General features: G+C 39.5%; 2 protein-coding genes across 3 annotated transcripts in view; one reads left to right on the top strand and one right to left on the bottom strand.

Moving 5' to 3' along the window:
* The window catches only part of mtor (mechanistic target of rapamycin kinase), an 84,813-nt gene that overhangs the window by 34,690 nt on the left and 30,765 nt on the right, over window positions 1-19,358 (bottom strand). For both annotated transcript variants that reach the window (XM_035656202.1, XM_035656203.1), the window contains exon 28: window positions 18,656-18,801. In XM_035656202.1, coding sequence (XP_035512095.1) covers window positions 18,656-18,801 — 146 coding nt within the window. The remainder of the gene's footprint in view (window positions 1-18,655; window positions 18,802-19,358) is intronic.
* angptl7 (angiopoietin-like 7) lies at window positions 12,234-15,785 on the top strand. Its single transcript, XM_035656204.1, has 5 exons — window positions 12,234-12,759; window positions 14,015-14,115; window positions 14,229-14,423; window positions 14,691-14,886; window positions 15,008-15,785. Exons 1-5 carry the CDS (start codon window positions 12,399-12,401, stop codon window positions 15,175-15,177), a joined length of 1,023 nt encoding a protein of 340 aa, XP_035512097.1. The 5' UTR covers window positions 12,234-12,398; the 3' UTR covers window positions 15,178-15,785.

Genomic DNA, 19,358 nt, shown 5'->3' with positions numbered 1-19,358 from the left:
CAAACAAAGAAAAGCTTTTTAGACCACAAAACCTTGAAAAGTACACTTAGGGAAATCTAAGATTCAACGCAGCATGTGGACAATGTGTACATGCAGGTACTATTGTCATTTTTTTTTTTTAAATAAGCCATTTGGGAGGTCCAGCTGTCTCACTATACAGATGTACAATTACAATTGAGAACGTTACGGTAGATTTGCTCCTTGTTGTGAGTGATTATACACAGATGAGCAACTAAGCAGGTGTTGATAGTGTGTCAAATGTCTAACCTTTTCCTGGAAGAAAACACCTTGAATGTGCTGACATAGCTAAATCTAACATTAACTCCAAGAAAAATGACTTTTCCCCCACAACTTGTAATGTAATTCCCCTGCAGTGAAGTCTGTGTTGACCTCGGGAGGGTGTAGACAACAGGCGCTTCACCAGCCAGCAGCAGAAGGTTTGGGTTTTTCTTCCCCTACCCCTTTCAGTGTAGGCGCCAACCCACACAAACACTGCTAACTGAGATTATTAGCATACAGAATTAGGCAGTGGAACCACTACCCTACACGACATTGAACCCCTGGGTTTCTGCAGTGGTGATTTAGAATTGTGTCCCTGTGACATCCATGTCCCTTCAAGAAAAGTAATCTACCCAATGATGAAGGAGCCTTACCATTACCAACAAAGTAAACTAAGAAACATGCCTCAATACATGTTGGCAATGTAAAATAAATGTTTCTTCTTTCAGCAAGATGTTTATTATGAAAAGCAAATGTACCTATTGACATTTGTGCTTGTTTGACAAAGGATGTGCTATCTGTCAGGGCACCACAATTCCCGTTGGTACACTGTCCACTCACCCGCACCGCCCCAACATCTGGAAACACTCGTATGAACCTCAAGTCTATTATATTTCCTCAACTGCAAAACCCGTGTGCAGCCACGGCCAATACATCTGTAAAATGTAGCGTTTGAAGAGTGCTGGTATGCAGTGGAGTTCCTGAGGACAGCAGGCGAAAGCTGATGAAGGATACTTGAGCATATATGTCAGAAACTTGGTTTAAAACAGGTTAAAGGCCAAAAAACGTGATGAAATGGCACAGCAAGTGGTCATGCCAAAGCTCAGGGACCTGCTGGTGCGGACCGGCATGATGACAGGAAAAATAACAACAAGGGCTATCTTACACATTGTTGGAAAACGAAGACACCCATTACAAGTCACTTTCAAAATGAACTCGCTGACTTTAGGTTCTCAATGTGCTGAGTTGCTAATCATGCGTCAATGTGTCGCAAGAAAGACTTAAAGGAACTAAGGAGGTATCAACCCCACTTATTCTCTCCTGATACTGATTACAATTCCCCAAAACTCTGGAGTACTGTCTCACAGTGCTGATGCTAGTGATACCTGTACTGTTTGTAGTTTTAAACATTTAAAATCTGTGTGGAATTTCAATTCCTTCCTGCAACATAACATTATGTTGAACTATAAGTCAACAGACTTTTTAATGCTAAACAGTGCACGTACAGATCTAAATATGGATAGGGATTGGATCGTTGCCTACATGCAAGAACAGTTTTGGCCACGTGGGGTAGCTAATCATGTATGTGTGCCACAGAAATCTAGTGTCACAATAGAGAACGAATCTGTCCATCCAAAGAGGGTAGTGGGGGGCTGGAGCCAATCCCTTCAGGGCAAGAGGTGGGGTACCGGTCAATCATAGGGCTAACACACATAGACAGACAGTCACTCACATTCATGTAGTCACTAATTAACATAACCTGCTTTGGACTATGGGAGGAAACCAGAGCACCAGGGGATAAAAACCCCGGAGAACAAGGAGGTTCAAACCCAGGACCTGTGAGAAATATTATGTTACTAAATTAAAGTTAATGGACAATAAAAAAAGTATATTTCTGTTGAAGAATTAATATACAATTTCTAAGATCAATCACAAACCAAACCGAACAGGGACGCAAGATAACCACCATCTTCTGATGTTGCGTGACAATAAACTTTGTCCTTTCACACACTAGCATTTGAAGTCATTTTTCAAAAGATGCTGGTGTAAACAGATGACGGAGGGTGCAGGACTTAGGCACCTGAAGGAAATCGATCTCGACAGAATATGATTACATAACATGAGAAAAATGAGCTCATTTTAGTAAATAAGCATTTGTCTGTGACTCTCAAGGGGCTTGATAGAACGCCATGTGCTGTTTCAGCAACCAATTAAATAACTATCCCACAGTCTTCAATAAACACAGCAACCATCTAGCATTCTGACTAAAGTTGACGATATCACACAGGTATGTTGTATTTGGTCATTTAAATTAAACCTACAAATAACTACTTGTTGTCAAATAGTCAACTTTCAAGCACCAAATGAACAAAGAACTGCATGTCCCACTGCATGCTAAAGTTACCCAGATGTGGTTTCATCAGGAGACAAATCAGAAAAAGGGCCTTCTCTCCTGCAGACCCTGGAGATTTCATTGTCCCTCAGCTGAAGCCATCTGGCTGCCAGCTCCAAGCGCACGCGGTCTAAACACATCCAGATGACAGGGCTCACATAGTGTTCTCCTCAAGTAAAAACTTCATCAAACTATTAGCAAGCAGAAAACGTCTTGAAACCGCTGTCAAGCCTCTCTCTTGTGCAGGGCCACAAGTATCACTTCCTAACTGGAACTTTTCTCTGATTTGCTCCTGTGAGACATGGACAAGTCACTGAGGAGAGCTTGCGCTTAGGTTGTATCAACTGTAAAACTGTCATGATTTATTATATCTTGCCATTAAATTTAGACAATGCGCTCTATACTGAATCAAATTTCTTTGAAATTTAATTCTAAACCCTGAACAAATTAACATGCAGCTCTTTCCCACAGAAGTACAGAAGGAGAGATCCTTGATACAATTGTTTAAATGCAAGGCTAGTCTGTAGATTATAAAGTAAACAAAAAACAGCTTGAGTTGTATCAACATATTTTACAGGACAAATACACTCGACCCTATACCTACATTTGGCTATATCATTGGCCAAATACAGAACAAACAGTTTTGTCTTTCAGCTTACTTTATGACTGGGAATTTTTATTACCCCTTCTATTACAAAAACAGAGCACTGCTGACCAGAGGAGAAAGAAACACAATCACCCAACAGACTCATACATTGTATTTGGCTTTTAAAACATGGATAGTGATGGCATATGTTTTTGGCATACCTTAATCAGAAATGTTGACTGAGTCTTTCAGTCTGGGCCCAGGTAGAGGCATGCGGTTATATTTTTAACACAGAGAAATCACTTTCTACGGGTGTCTCAAGAGTGTAACACAAATGATTTATCACAGTCTAAACCAGTCTGTATACATTAGATTTTGATTATTATAATACCTTTAGCCATGATTACCTTGGGTCAGAAAGCAGGAAGAGGGAGTAGAAATGTATATATTATTTTCAAATGTTAAACTCTAGAAAGATAATCCCCCTCTTAACTATTCTAAAGTGGCTTGGCTTTTTCATTGAAGAGAGAGCATGATCCCTGAGGAAATTGCACATATTTCGCTACACAGAGGGTAAGATGTATCTGAATCTCACAAAGAGGAAAAATCAGGCCTCACTACTGGACCTAATCTAATCTAATTAGGAAAATATCCACTTGATCCTTACTGATTTTTGGGCCCTTTGCTTGCCAAGTGCTGACTCCATTCGTTAATGTTGAACATAATAACTTAAAAATGGGAATGGCTATCTAAATACTGTTCTAGGAAAGACTACTTACTCTAAATCCACTGAATTGATTTACTTTTTTGTGTTACTTTAATACAGTAAGTATATTTGTAAGTTTGGATATTTAAAAAAAAACATTATATAACACTGGCAAGGGTTATTAACAGGCATACAATGGAAGTACATTAACATACACTCAGAACAGGTGCATATACAACTGTCCTGCAGGTCTCTCATCGAGGTACCAGTTGCAAATTGCCAACCTAGTGATATTGCATTGTCTAGGCATGCACAAAAAAATCTAGAACAATGTTTTTCAAACTTTTTCACAGCCCTGAACTGACACAAATAGACCATAGACCTCCATTTTATTAGATTTTGTCCAATGGTTGCCCATCTGAAAGGAGGTTTAATGTCTGAAACCCAAGACCAAAATAGACCTGGTGGTCCTCTGGACCGCACTTTGAAAACCACTGATGTAGAAAATGGTCCAATTAAAATATATATGAGAGTTTAACCATATGTAGAGGTTAAATATAAAGAAATCACAAACATAGACCACATATGGCTATAAGAACTGTATGTAAGGACAGAGTTGATTGAAGATTAGAGCTTTAGCTGATCTACTAGGAGTTATTTTTTGTCACTTAAAAGAGAGAAAAAGAAATACATTATACTATTTTTGGTGGAGTTTGATTTGGTGGAAGGTTGCTGTAAGCATGAATTTGTCACATTTGACATGTAGGCAAAGCAGCAACTGCTGAGCTGGTCCATTACAGCGGCAGATCTTTCACACCACTGAACCTCACATTTGCTCTGCTACCGGAAAAGTGGAAAAGTGACACTAGCTGCCCGACACTTCTCTGGCCTACGTACCTAAACAATCATTCATTCGTGGGGCAGCCAAAACGCAATCAACAATATTCCCAGGGCAGAATGAGCCCAATTATCTAGCACCTTGGCGGAGTTCTTTCCATTGCACAAGCATTGTCCAAGCAGACAACAGATGAGAAACGGGTAAAAACAGAACTTCGCTGATGACACCCGACCATTGTCTCTGAAACAAACACTTCTCTAGGCAACAGGGCACAAGAAGGCCAATTTGAGGAATAATGAAAAACCAGACATTACATCCATGTTTTAAAAATAACAATTATATTCTGGCAAACAGGTGGCATGTGAAAAGTAAATCCTCAAAAAAACACACAGAAATGGAAGTTATAAAGAAGGAAACATTCAACATTTCCTAAGAATTCATGAATGGAATTAATATTTGTCTTATAAATAAGACACACAAAAGCAGCTCTTTAAAGCATAGGAAGTCTGATGCTATTCCACAAAATAAAACAATATCAAGATGGCCGTTCACATTTTTCTTTTTCCTAAAACTCATCTTTTGGAGAAACGATTAGTTTCAAATTATCCACATTTGCCTATTGTATCAGAGAGATGTATTGTGAACAAGCTTTGTTGTCCTTCTCTGTCCAAAAAACGTTAAACCGACAATCCCATTCAGTCATCAGTCATGGGCAATTAGAAAATGATTGACATTAATAGGTCCAAAACATTCCTATTTTTTGTAGCATGACATTGCTAAAATCCAACTAAAGAATCCAACTAAACAAAAAAAATGTTCATACATAATACTGGCACTTGCTTACTTCTTGCTTTCAAAACTGCTAACACTGAACAGACATCAATTTAAAGGCCTAACAAATTAATCATCTCAAACAGGCCCAGAGAAATGGTACTTTGATAAATGTTATGACATAACCAACACTCCATCTTTCATTCAGATAACACCCTAAACAAAACCATATCTGAGCAGCGTCAGTCAACACCATCTTACATGAAGACCCAAATCTTGTAATACATGAACACAATATAAATCTTCAAGCCTGGCATGTGCACATCTCCTATGGAAGTAATGAGGAGCATGTTGTCATTACCGAACACAGATCTTGGCCTGTGTGTGTCTTAGGAGACAGCAGCATCACATGCATCACTGCATGAAATAAGCATGGAGGCATAGGAAGTGGTTACGTCAGTGACCCGCCTCATTCCAGATTGTCCTGGAACGTGTGTGGCTAAAGGAGGGTTGAACTCATCTTTGACTCCATCTGACTAGCCCTTTGTCTCTCATTTCTCTAAAAATGTCAAGACAAAAAGGTGCTTGTTTCGTCACCGAGCAGATGCCGCAGCATGGGGAAACAGTTAGTATCCCTACACTTTGAGATGACCAAAATCAGCTCTCTCAGTGAAGCTTATCATAAAGCTTAGTACTTTGGAATGTGGCATTGTAAACAGGAAAAGGGCAAATAAAGACATAAACTTGTATTTTTAACGGGGGTATTGAAAATAACACCAAACGAAAAAAATGGTGCCTGTTGAAATTATATACAAAGAAAATGCGCTCTATTGCATAATTCTACACATTTTTCTGTTTTTCTTTTTCCTCAAGTAAGTTACGCGTGTTAGGGGGCCATGGAGACATCAGCCGGAGAACCCATTCAACCCATGTTTACATCAAACTATCACCACATTGGGAGATCACTGCAGAATGTGTCTCCTGGGTTCCTCACCTGCAGGTCAAGAGGCCAACAGAACAAAGCGTCTCCGGTGGCCCAAAAACCAAAAAAGACATCCTGACAGTTACCTCACTGGAATGCTGCTGTTGCTGTGTGGACCAAGAGATCCATGTACAAAGTTTTTTTCTGAAAGACTTGAGTTTCCGTGGGTTACATATTGACTACATTTTCACTGAAGTTATCCATTAAATATTTCCAATGAAAGACGCCAGTCCCCTGATACGTTTATTTTGTTTTGTTCAATTGAAACTGTTCCATGCTGCAATTGATTTTTCTTGTAAACAATGGAAAACAAACAGTGGATGCAGATGTCTCATTTAAACAAAAGGATTATACCAGAGTCAAAAATGCCAGCTATTGGTCTAAGAGGCAAAAACAGTTTTCAAATCCATTAAGGAATCCATTCTAAATGCATGGAGATCGATATGGAAGTAGTTAAAAGCTTATACAGCTTTATAATAAAGACAAAGTGACATTTTCATTCACTTTAATTAATGGTAAGACCTATTTAAATGCCTGAGATCACTCTCAAATCCAAAAGCTAAAAACAAGTAAAAAAACAATGGAATTCCTCAATGTTGGCACAAGTGGTTTTCGTTTTCTGTCCTGTTTTTACATCCCAGTGTCACGAAATGTCTTTCTGAAGCTGTGCCACATAGCCAACTGTGCTTACACAAAGCAGGGGGAACTATTCTTAAGGGATAGTGGCTAATCCACCTTCGTCCCCTCCAGTAATGTTTGTCCCAGCTACTGGTTTGTAGGGTGGCGAGCAGACGGTTGATCCCTGTACGACGCCACATGGAAGCCATCACCAGCTTCAGCCACCAGACCTCTTGACGGTCTGCCACGGCATGAAGTCTGCCACTCTCAGAGCTGAAGGATGCCCCGGTGCATACTGTCTCCTTCATTATGGAAAATATGGAACAGTTTATTTAACCCCTATACGTGACCAGGTTTAACTGAGTTGCATATCACCAGCCATTTTATTATTTTAAAATTCAAATCCATGGTAACTCAGCTAAATGCCTTAGGTGTCTAAAATTAAGGTAATATCCATGCCACAGTGATTTTATAATAGCTTAGAGGAATTGTCTGGCATGTAATTTCTTTTCTGGTCTATGTTCAAACTGTGCTAATAATTAAACTAGACTGTGAGGACATAACTGCTCTGCCAAAGTATATATTTTATAATGTAATCCTGCAAACCTGATCGCTTTCTCATGAAGTCACACATCACCCTGAATCCATTGTTACTTTGAGGGCTTAGTAATACTGGCTTGTACTCAAGATTGATAGAGTTAAGGGGCTCTGCAGTAAATAACACGCAGTATTGTAGAACCCTGTCTTACAGCAGATATCAACACTGTTTTTTATATCCATTATTTCCTTTAGGTGCCAAAGATCTGTGTTACATTATTTCAAGCTTCAGACTAATCAAAACCATATCCCTACTATCATAATTCAAGATAAAAATGGGGAAAATTTAGCTTTGATATGCAAGGTTATCAAAACACAGGATACATTAATGATTCATGGAATACTGCGTGTAAGCACCTCATGCAAATATAATGCCTTAAAGTAAGTCAAACTGATAGCAAAAATTTGTACGAAACAAACTGACTCATCTGTGCGGACAGAGCGGACAGGTGGAAGAGGTTACTGTTAATAAAGATTATGTAATTCAAAGCTTTTGAGATAGAAGTCCTGGAATCCACTGGCTCCTGCTTTCACCTCCTGCCTTTCCTGTAATTGAACCCATGAGTGCTCTGCTGACAGCTTGGCCCCGGTGGTCACTGTTTGATTACAAAACGTTTTTCCAGTGTATTTAGGGACACGAAAGCCGTCTGTGAGCATATTCTTACTCAAACACTTTGTTTAGTCAGCTCTCGCTTATCAAAGATGGATGACTGTTGTAATTAGCACAGCAGGGTGTCCAACTTGTCTTAAAGGCCAAGGGGGGAAAAAATCAATGAAATGTGTGGACTTCCCGAGGAAGTCCTATAAAGAAGGGGGCTTTGGTTAAAGCTTAGTGAATACCTCTAATGTTAAGAGGAGCCATGCATTCTTCACACAGAGCCTGGTGAGACATGGTTAGAGGGTAAATGGCATTTAGAGAAGCTGTTTTGAAGGGAAAAACAGCGTGATGCTCAACGTATAAAACAGCATCCAGCTGGACTTTCGTGTACTAGCAGTGTGACATATTCCAGGGCCAGAGGAAAGTGAAGCCGCTGGGATGCATTGCTGGAGAGTGAGATGTGACTCACAGAGCAGTTAGGGCAATGAGAAAGTCCAGGAAGGCAAATGATCCACATTTTTCCAAAAGAGACTGACGCACATTAATGGCTTCAGGTTAAGATTTACAGGAAGGTCAATAGGCACTATGCATCATAACACATTACATTACTGAACAGTCAAGTGTGTCAGTATTATTCAGACAGGAGCTAAGGTGAAAATTCAAAAATATTCAATATAGAGTAAACACTCTCAAACATTCTTTTAAATGTAAAACCAGTAAACTTTATGCCGTCTTTAAGTTGGCAACAGAGTTGGCTCTCAATTATATTTAACATATCATAGCAAAGATACTTATCTTAACTAAATTACCTTTAAATAGTTTGTTAGATATAATCTATAGACTTTAAAATATAATAGAAAGGTGAGATTTATCATCCAGGATAGCATTATGCACTAACTGAATTACACTGCTTGTTACAATCGGAGGTACATGTGCTGCATAAATATTGGGCCTAACCATAACATTATGAAAAGTTGTTATTATTACTTTTTGACAAATGTGAGAAATTGAGAAGAGGATCATGTTTAGGATCTATTCGAAGTTCAGGGACTGTCTGGCAATTAAAACACTGGAGCAAACTGAATTTGAAGGTAGCCTATTATGTTTGTATAAAGACGACAAATGGCTTATTACTTCCATATGAGTCTTAAAAATCAAACAAATACAGGAAACTCAAAGCACATGTCAACATTTTTTTTTTTTTTTTAAAAACACGCAATGACTAAAGGGGAAGCTGCAAAGCAATGACCAGTTGTAAAAAGTGGCCAGCAACATTCAAGGAGCAAAATGCCCAGGGAAAGGAAGAGTTTTACACATCCAGATATTTCACTTTGACACTTCAAAAGCAATAACAGAATTTTGGAATTTAAGGAAAGTCATACTTTTTATTTGTACTCTGAACTGCAGTTCCCATGATACAAAGATGAATGCTAAGCAGAACGATCTAAACTGTTTCCTTATAAGTTCGCCGGACCAAGTGAGGAAAACTGAGAGATACCTGCCAAACATTTGGCAAGAGGCACACCAAAAGCCTGAGGTTTAAAATAAACAAGGCCTCTCTGGTGATACGAGATTATGCTGTAAGATGGTAGACGAGGGTAAAAGTGTCAAGTTTTATTTTTGCTCCACAGTAGTCATATTCCATCAACCCTATCTGGCCCTCATCTCCCTGCCTTGTGCTTCCATCGGTTACATAAATTCACATAACTGAATAATATCACTAACTGACCGACTTTAAAGTGATTTAGTATCTTCTTATAAACCCAGGGATATTGTAGGAGACCGATTTTAAAAAAGAACATTCTGAAATAGTCTCACTTATAATTTTTTTGTTTAAGTCCCAGCAGGAATGTGTATCACAGTGAAATGTGAGGAGTAAAAAAATTCAAGGCTGCCGACTTTCACTCACTGACGCTGAGACTCACACAATTGACAAGTCCATTTTCTCACACATTGAAAACATTTTTACCTGATGATAACGGCTGATGTCTGGAGGTTGACAAGTATGCTGATCAATCATATTTATTCGGGTATTGTCACAAAAGGACTTCTAATAAAAATGTTTCGGACTCACATAGATATAGGCTAATAAATAATATTTAACAATTATAGACAAATTAGGCCTAAATACAAGTTTTTATTATTTAAAAGTTCGGCCCCCACACTTTTGGCTTGGAAAAATTCTGGCCCTTAGACAAAAGTAGTTGATGACCCGTGGTGTATCGCATCATGAATGTGCACATACACAAGACACGGACCCACTCATAAAAACCTCACTCCATAGCACTACAAAAGGGCAAAAACTCCGCAGGGTATATTAAATGTAAATATATAGGTCTTAAATGACTTAGAGAATTTCAGGTTGTGGGTTAATACATCTACTGTACTTCACTGTGTATTGTCTACATTATTTATTGTCTGAATGTGCAAATGCCTCTATCCCTGCCTTTTCCAGAGAGTTCATGCCTGTCCATGTGGAGAAGGGAAAACCCATAAAGTTCAAGTAAAAACTGACAGGAATGTCCTGGTTCAGCCATGTCTCAGTTAGTCTTATGCACAACTCCCTGTATTTACAGCATACTCTAGCATTTCTTTTGCAGGGCAATGATCACACATGGCTCAGTATCATAGAAGTCATGCATGATCTGTTGTCTCAATGGCCAGTGCATACTCTGACACTGCCCTAAACCCCACAACCATCCCTTTGGTCTAATCTCCAAAAGCATCTCCTCTAAGTTGGCAGGGACGGCAGCCCCTTGGGGAACTTGGGATAAGATAGAAATTCCACTGAATGGAGATTCAAGAAAGCCTCTCTGATGTCTGACATTGCAAAGGAATTATTTTCACCCCCAGCCAGTGATTGGTGTGTTCGAAATTGACCCAAAAGCAAGAATTTTGCAAACAGTCATTTAGCACACAAACATACCACATTCAGCAGCAGATAGTAAATAGTGGTTCAAACCACCAGCAAACATTCCAAGGACACCACTTCCACAAGCAGCCTTCTTTGTACCAGTGAAAAACAATTATTGATTAATCCTCTAAAACGACAAATCTTTTCAGCTCTAGAAGAGCTACATTAAAAAGGGAATATTAAGGAGTACACTTGGCTGATTACATTACAGTAAGTACTTAGTGTTTCTGTGAAATCATTCTTCAGTGGTAACACAACATGCAAATGTCAGTGCAAAATCTGTCAAAATGCAGCCAGCTGATTCCTTCTGTTATTCATAAAAGTCACTTCATTCTGTTGCTCTCTGGGCTAAAAGAGACAGTAGGCTATACCATTTTAGCCACTTACAAAAAATGCAGTGCACGTGTGATGGCAAAATGTTAAGCCTTTACACATGTAGACAGCATATTCAGACTTTGCCTGCCTGCTCCTGAACAAATTCTTTCCGCTTAATGGAAACTGCATTTTAGTCTAATTTTATCCTGAAGATTTCACTAAGCCTTTCTCCCTCGATCAACACCCTTTTTTGAAATTTAATGCTGAAAGGCTTTGCAGAAAACATGCCTGCCTCAACATCTGCCAAAAAGGGGTAGCATCAATAGAACACTTAACCTACAATTAAGAGTACTTAGTGACTTCACACATCTCGTGGCATGCAAAGACCAAAATTACTGAAGGAATAGTCAGCCCCAAGGATATAGTAAAATCTGTCATTAACAGGGTAACTGAAGTGTGAAGACAGGGTAGGAAATTACATGCAACTGCTCTAAAACCCTAAAACAGGTATTCAAATGTTTTAACAATGTTTCTGAATAGCTAAGTAATTTTAAAGGATATACATATTAACTGTTCAAGAGTTAATTTTTCATAACAAGTGGCAAATAAATGAAAGTACAATTAGTTCAGACAGTAGCCTTTGTTTTGTTTCCTCAGCTCCTGATGTAGCTCTTCCAGTCAGAGGCAAAAAAAAACCATTACAGCCCAGAAACCTTCAACACCTGACAAAGAGAGGAGAAACGTGGGCTAAACCTCTGTGGAATGAGTGAAAGTGAGATGAGGGGAGAGGCAGAGGGGGCAGGGGGAGGACTGATGGGAAAGGTCCTCCACCCTGAAGGTTGGAAAGGGTCAGCATGGTGAATGGTGCGCACCAGGAAAGAGGGGGAGGACCCACATGCAAAATATTTAAGATGTTCAGGCAGAGGAGGGCTTCACCGAGGAAATAAGACAGCCTGGGTGAGCCGTTGGTCAAAGAAGAGCTCCAACTCAACTGGTCTGCTTGATATTTCCAGCAGATTCATTCTACAGGGACTGACTGCCTCTAAACAACGAAAGAAATCTAAAACACCTCAGACAGAAAATGGTAAAAGTTAATTTGAGTGTATTGGCTTTGGGGGTCACACTGCTCCTGTTGGCAGAGACATGGGCCCAGAATCCCAGGAAGAGACTGGCACCTCCAAAGCCTAACAAGGCTCAGTGCTGCGATGAGGTGCGCTCTCTCAAGGTTCAGGTGGCCAATCTGACCAGTCTCCTTGAGGAGCTGAGTCGCAAGCAGGACACAGAGCTGATGAACGTCTTGAGGCAATTAATGGAGCTGGACAAGCAGAACCGGCAGCAAGAAGCCCGGGTCACGGAGGCTGAGAGCAAGTACTCAGAGATCAACAACCGTGTGGAGATCATGCAGCTACAGACCCTACAGTCTGCTACTCAGACCTCATCAGGTGAGTATCAAGACTTGGAAGAATCTCTAAACAGCGTGGAAAATTAAATGACATACTGGCCAAAATTGAATGTGCTGCTGATCAGAGCCATAACTTCTAAATTATTTAGTTCAATGAATTAAAATGTTCATACAGGGAAAACTCGAGTGCATGTGTGAGCTACGTGCCTCATTCTCTCTCTAACCTGGTGGTCCTGGTGTTGAAAATTATTTCCACATACTGCATGGGCACAGCTTTTAGATATGACTGAACTTAAAATGTACTGTTTGTCTACCAACCTTTGCAGCCTGACTAAATTTAGCTTTGAATAAAACATTTTGTGAAGTTTAGTTTGAATACATTACAAGGGATTCTTTTCATTAAGGAGAGTACTCATTTTTGAATTGTCAAGAAAAACTCCAGCAAATAAGCTGACAAACATGTAAGCCATAATTTCATTGGAATGTGAGTACCTACATTATCTCACAGATCTCAAGTAGGACAGCTACACACACGACACTATATATTTATTTTAGCTGTGAAAAACTATAATCAGCGTTGTCCATTGCTTCATAGGTCTCAGAAAACTGCTGTGAATTGGTTGTGAGGTAGATTGCAGTGCACACACTTACTGGAGTTGCCCGACTGCAGTCAAAAGCATTAATTTAGAGCCTGAGCTCAGTCCCATCAGCAGGGCTGTCAATACAGAGCTCCATCAAAGCCAAATCATCTCTGACATTCATCTCAACTTTAACACACCACTAATCAGCACTGGCTGCTGCCGAGAGGTTAACCAGGCATGACGTAGTTTATTATTTCAATACCTTAACTGTGTGGTCTAACAGGGCCACATTTATGTCACTGGCAAAGGGAACACAGAGCCCTTCTCAACTGCAGTAAATTAGAGACAGGAGAGCAGAACAGGAAGGGATGCAAAGATTAGATGAAGTGGAAGGTTTCCATCTCTTTTTCTTTTACACAGACGTTTTAAAGTATTGGGTTCATTTCTACATAGTGATCTCATAGCCCTATTAATGGCATCACCATACTGTGAAGGGTAAAAGAGAAGTACTATGCAAAAATCACAGCCATGCTGTGCATATTCCCCTGTTTTGATCTATTTTGCTTTTGGCGGGGGTAAAGGTCATTTTTTTCATCTGTCCAATCACTCAAATATACATAAAACTGTTAGAATTTATGACATTCTCATTTTTAATGACTGCTCATGAGGCTGCATATGGTCTTGTCGTAACTGAAGATTTGTTTTTTTTTCCAGATGCCATATATGACTGTGCATCCCTCTACAGCAAGAACTACAGGATCTCTGGCGAGTACAAACTGCCTAAAGATGACTTTCTGGGTACACCTGAGCTGAACGTAAGTTATACTTGAGTCTTGTGTGTAGCATGTCTTTGTGTACTTTTTGGTAGAGCACGGGGAGGTCTCCCTCTTGTCTCTGCAGTCTATTATATTTTTGTAAATACTTTCAGGTCTTCTGCGATATGGAGACAAATGGTGGTGGTTGGACTCTGATCCAAAGGCGCAAGATCGGCCTGACATCATTCAACCGTGACTGGAAGCAGTACAAAAGTGGATTTGGATCCATCCGCGGAGACTTCTGGCTAGGCAATGACCACATCTTCCGTCTAACAAGGCAGCCCAGTATGCTCAGGATTGAGATGGAGGTACGTGTTGGAAAACATGGCACTCGTGTAAGCTTGTGCAGAGACACTAAAGAGCAAGAATACGTAACCACGCATAAACCATTTCATAGCCAAAAGTAAGAGGGCATAAACACAGAGCCTATTCTATTCCTACGGGTACTGTGCGTAAGAAAATTTATAATAAATCAAACCAACTTTTAGAGACGTTAGGCAGACCACAAGAGCCAGTATTCTCAGATTCTTAAACTGGCCCTCTCTTAATCATGTTATATGCGTTTTCCAATGCAGGACTGGGAAGGACAGACACGCTACGCAGAGTATGGCTTTTTCACTGTGGGTAATGAGCTTAACAGCTACAAGCTCTTCCTTGCCAACTACAGTGGGAACGCCGGAGACTCCCTGCGCTACCACAACAACACCAACTTCAGCACCATCGACAAAGACAATGACAAATGTGTGGATGACTGTGCTTCTCGGCGCAAAGGTAAATTATGAGAGCAAACCCACTCAGAACAATCCATGAGGTCATACACAGTAGATGTTACAAGTATATATTTCCCTCCAGTTAACAGTCAGTCTAATTCTTCTCCCTCGCCTCTTTCCAGGTGGTTACTGGTACAACTGCTGCACTGACTCAAACTTGAATGGTGTTTTTTACCGCTATGGTGAGCACACAAAGAGCTCAGATGGGATCACTTGGTACGGCTGGCACGGGTCCAACTACTCCCTCAAGAAAGTGGAGATGAAGGTCCGGCCAGTGGGTTTTCAACCATAAGTGCTTCGGCTGCGGTTCCTGGATCAAGATCATACGCATGAATGCTGAGAGATCTCACTAATACCTGTTCAACCAAATTGTGGCTTTCCCTGGACTGCGAAAGGAATGAAAATGTTGTTTGTGATCGTCTGGTTAAATTTCAGTCAGATGAATGTGTAATGTTTTTGCCGTGTTTGATTGTAAATTGTAGTTCATTTTGTGTATTTATCAGTAAAATATTTTATTTTTAAAAAGCTTTGATAGATGCTCTTTTACCACTGTCCCGTATGGGTTACTGCATTTTGACTCTTTATCTCATTTGTCTTGAAAGCACTAGGATGTACTTTTTAGTTAACACAAGCCATTTATGGGTAGTAGCAAGAATCAGCCCAGACTGGTCTGGTTCAGGTATAAATCAACAAGGACTAGTAAGAATTAATTAAAAAGTATCTTTGTGAGTTGCTGGAATGGGACCAACCACCCAAGGTACTTCCTATAAAATTACGCTGCATTTTATTGTAAAATCCTAACCATTGATTATGGAAATGTGTTATTTGTAAAATGTGTACAGCTCTGTAATTATGTTGTTTTATGTGATAGAAAATAAACATATTTTTTAAAAGAAAAAAGGCGTATAACATGTCTTAAACAGATTCTATGTTCTTTTCACTTCACTGGCTAAACAGCATAGTAGAAGTGGGACAAACTCAGCGGAGGTCTAAAAGCAAACCAAGGTCTTGTGTCCATTCATGTCCAATAATGGCAACATATTTGCCTTGAGCCACCGACCTCTGACTCTCGGGTCATCTCCTGACATTCTGGCCAAAAGTCCCTGGGCACCTAAACCAAATGGAGGAATGGAGACCACACACACATTCCGCCATCAAGTTAAATGCCTCTAGGTTTACTGCCTTGAAAACAATGACACCATTTTACTAAGCTTCAAACACCACAAAGAATTCCTTAGAGCATTCAAATACCTACAGTCAGGGAGCACTGCCTATACAGGCTCAGTGGTAGGCTTAGTCAGATTGTCTTCCTACAAGGTGACAGATTCATTCAGGGTAAACATCTAATTAAAGCTGGACCTTAAGAAGAAATGTCCACAGCAGGATAAAGGGCACTTAAAAACAACCTCTGGATGGTGACACATGACCTGGTCTTTCTATTCTAAGGTTTAAAAGTATTCAAACTTGTGTCCCCGACAACAAAAGCAGACCTTGAACAATGATGGACGGTGTAAGTAAAACTATAAGAGGTCAGTTACAGTTGGCGTAAACCTTTATGTCATGCAGAGGATACAACACACCTCTAATGACTAGTTTCATTTAGAAAACCCAACTGCTGCAAATAGAATTCAGTTATTTTCAAGTCAAAGTCGTGAATATGGCTGGCAAAAGTTATAGTTATTATTTAAGATTATTTGTAATATATTGATTAATATTAAAATACAGTGTGAATGTGACTTGACCACTGGGCTCCTTCAGCAGGTATTAAACCCAAAGAATCATAGAAACTATTGTGTGGAAATGCATTTCATCATCAAAAAGGGTAACATATTCAGCCTGTGCAAAAACATTGTATTTATTGTGTATATTGGTCCTTGTGATTAAAGTATCCTACATTCACCTAATTTTTACTTGGATGCAGGCTTTATGTAAAACGAGACTCTTAAGCATTGTCACCGTGTGTTATAGTAAATTGCAATGCAATCCACAATAACAACTCTGCAATAAATGCTACCTTCTTGACATTGAGATGTTGTAGTGAATTCGGTTATCCTGCTATTTATATTTACGTAAACATATTATTACTATGATATGGTAAAACATTTTACTATAAGGTGTTCTGTCTGTTATTATTTTTAGGTGAAATCCAAACCTCTGGCAACAGTGATAAACTGAAGTGTAACAAATAAACACATTGCAGGCCTACTGGATTGGGCAATTGTACAAGTGCCCCTGCTATTGTGTCCATCCCCTTTTACTCACCCATAAAGTTCATTTGAGCAAACGCACAAAAGCCACTGGATGGCTAGCATAACATGAGATTCTGCTTAACAGTTTGCAGCCCTCTATACATCTGAACATACTAAACTTTATTTAAAATTCCATTTCCAACCATTTCCATGGTGCCCGGTAACATTATGGCTACACATTTACTATTAACACATGGTCCAGATGCAATAATGCCCGGCTCCAGTCGCTACAGTGGTGAGCACAAAAAGCCAGCTCTACCAGGTGAGCCATCAGGGTGCCCCAAATGTATTCACTCAATAAAACAAGAGACAAATTACTAAACCAAGTCCATCTAAAAGACACTGTATGGTGTACCAATTACACCATAGGCCAAATGCCCAATTAACAGTATTCCTGTTATTGGGAATAATGGGGAAAATGTGACCAATTTCCTGGCTCTATCCAAAGCTATAAGACCTAAGAAATATAGTCAGACCACAAACTAATTCTTTTGATTTTCTTCAAATCCCTCACACATTATTCATACCAGGTTCAACACATAAGATTTATACTATTATGAGTCACTTATTCAGATTCAATACCCTGAATAATAACTGATGATCCACATGAGAGAAATGCAAAGAAGAATTCCTGTAATAACTGCAGACTCATAGACAAACATGACTCATCAGACATTTAAAAAATCAGTGACGATGCCTCCTCGTCATCAAAATGTGCATCAGATATGCATGCTTTTTTCTTCTTTTTTTTTTTCTTAAATACAGCGGCGACTCAGTAGAGCCAGGTTTACGTAGTGCTTTTTGCACACCAGCCTCTAGATCTTTTATGGGAAATCCTGGAGAGGTGAGAACCAGATGGGGATATTGAAAACACCAGAGTGCCGGCTCCCATCATTCATCATCATCAAGGCTCCTGAGAAATTGAAAACAGGCCCCAAGAAACACAAGTCCAGACACTTGTAGATGAAAAGGAGGCAAGCGTCCAATTAGATGCCTGGAAAACAGATTTCTCCATACCATGCCAAAGGCACAGAAATAAAAAAGGATGAGAAAAAAGGATGGAAAAGATGACAGAAGATATCAAAGGGTTATGGGACAGGAGGATATGTGTAATATAATTTCTTTATGTATTTATTAGATTAAAAATTGAGTCTGAGAGAATAGCTTAATGTTTGTCTTTAAGCCATAACGTATAAAGCAATAACTTTGAATCACAGAGGCACCTGTCAAACCTAGTTTTTGTGACGAGGATGAATCTACACCAGCAGGAAGATTAAAAAATAAGAAAATATGCAATTGCTTACCTCCCACTGACACTGAATCATGTCATGATCTCAAAGTTACCAAGAAATTATTTGTCATAAGAATGAATATTAATATATGAAGCTACATACTTTTATGACTCTACAATAACAACTTAAATTACAAAACAGTCAAACCGTTTAACTTCTCACTGTTTATACAGACCGGGGTTGTTTCTAATAAAAAAAGATTTGTTTGTGCAGTTTTCAGACCTCCTACCTGATAAGAGACTCCAGGATGAGAGGAGAAGGACCTTTCTGAAACTCCAGCTCTTTGTAATGCAGAGCCTTGGCGTAGGCACGACACTTGGCAGCTCTCTCTCCAAGCAGCACAATGCCATTATCATCTCTGAGGGGCAGAGGACCCTGGAATAGGAAACAAACTATATGAAATACAAGTACGTTTTTCCTAAATCAAACTTGAATGAATAGTTGTCTGTGACCTCTACTGTCCTCTATCGGTGTCACTGGCGGTATTTAACGTAAACTATAACTCTGAATTACTATAACTGTGAATGACTGGATCAGCTGATGTAGCATTTAAATGATTTGCATTAATATGCCTTTGTGAGTGATTTAACCTGCAAAATTCTGGTAACCTAAGAGAAAACCCCTTTTGCCCTTCTTTCCACTGACTGAAAATTGGACACTTCTGTTTGTACTGCAGCCTCACAGCAGGGAGGAGACCCTGCTGAAATACTATATTATGCCCTAACCACGACGCTCTCTGCCCTCAACGTAACAGTATCGTCACTAATTATCTCAACATGTGTGGCCAAACAGTAGACGACCGAGAAATGACTGTACTGAGGTTAATTCAATTCTATCGTCCTTCATTTGGTCAAATAAAGCTCACAGATTAAAGAGAAAGCTATTGTATTACCCACGGGAGGAGGGACGTTTAAATCTACCCAATCTAGAAT

This window comes from Morone saxatilis, unplaced genomic scaffold (genome assembly GCF_004916995.1).
Source record: "Morone saxatilis isolate NCDOM2014 unplaced genomic scaffold, NCSU_SB_2.0 Contig15, whole genome shotgun sequence".
Lineage (NCBI taxonomy): Eukaryota > Metazoa > Chordata > Actinopteri > Moronidae > Morone > Morone saxatilis.
This window is presented reverse-complemented; position numbering and strand designations above follow the sequence as displayed.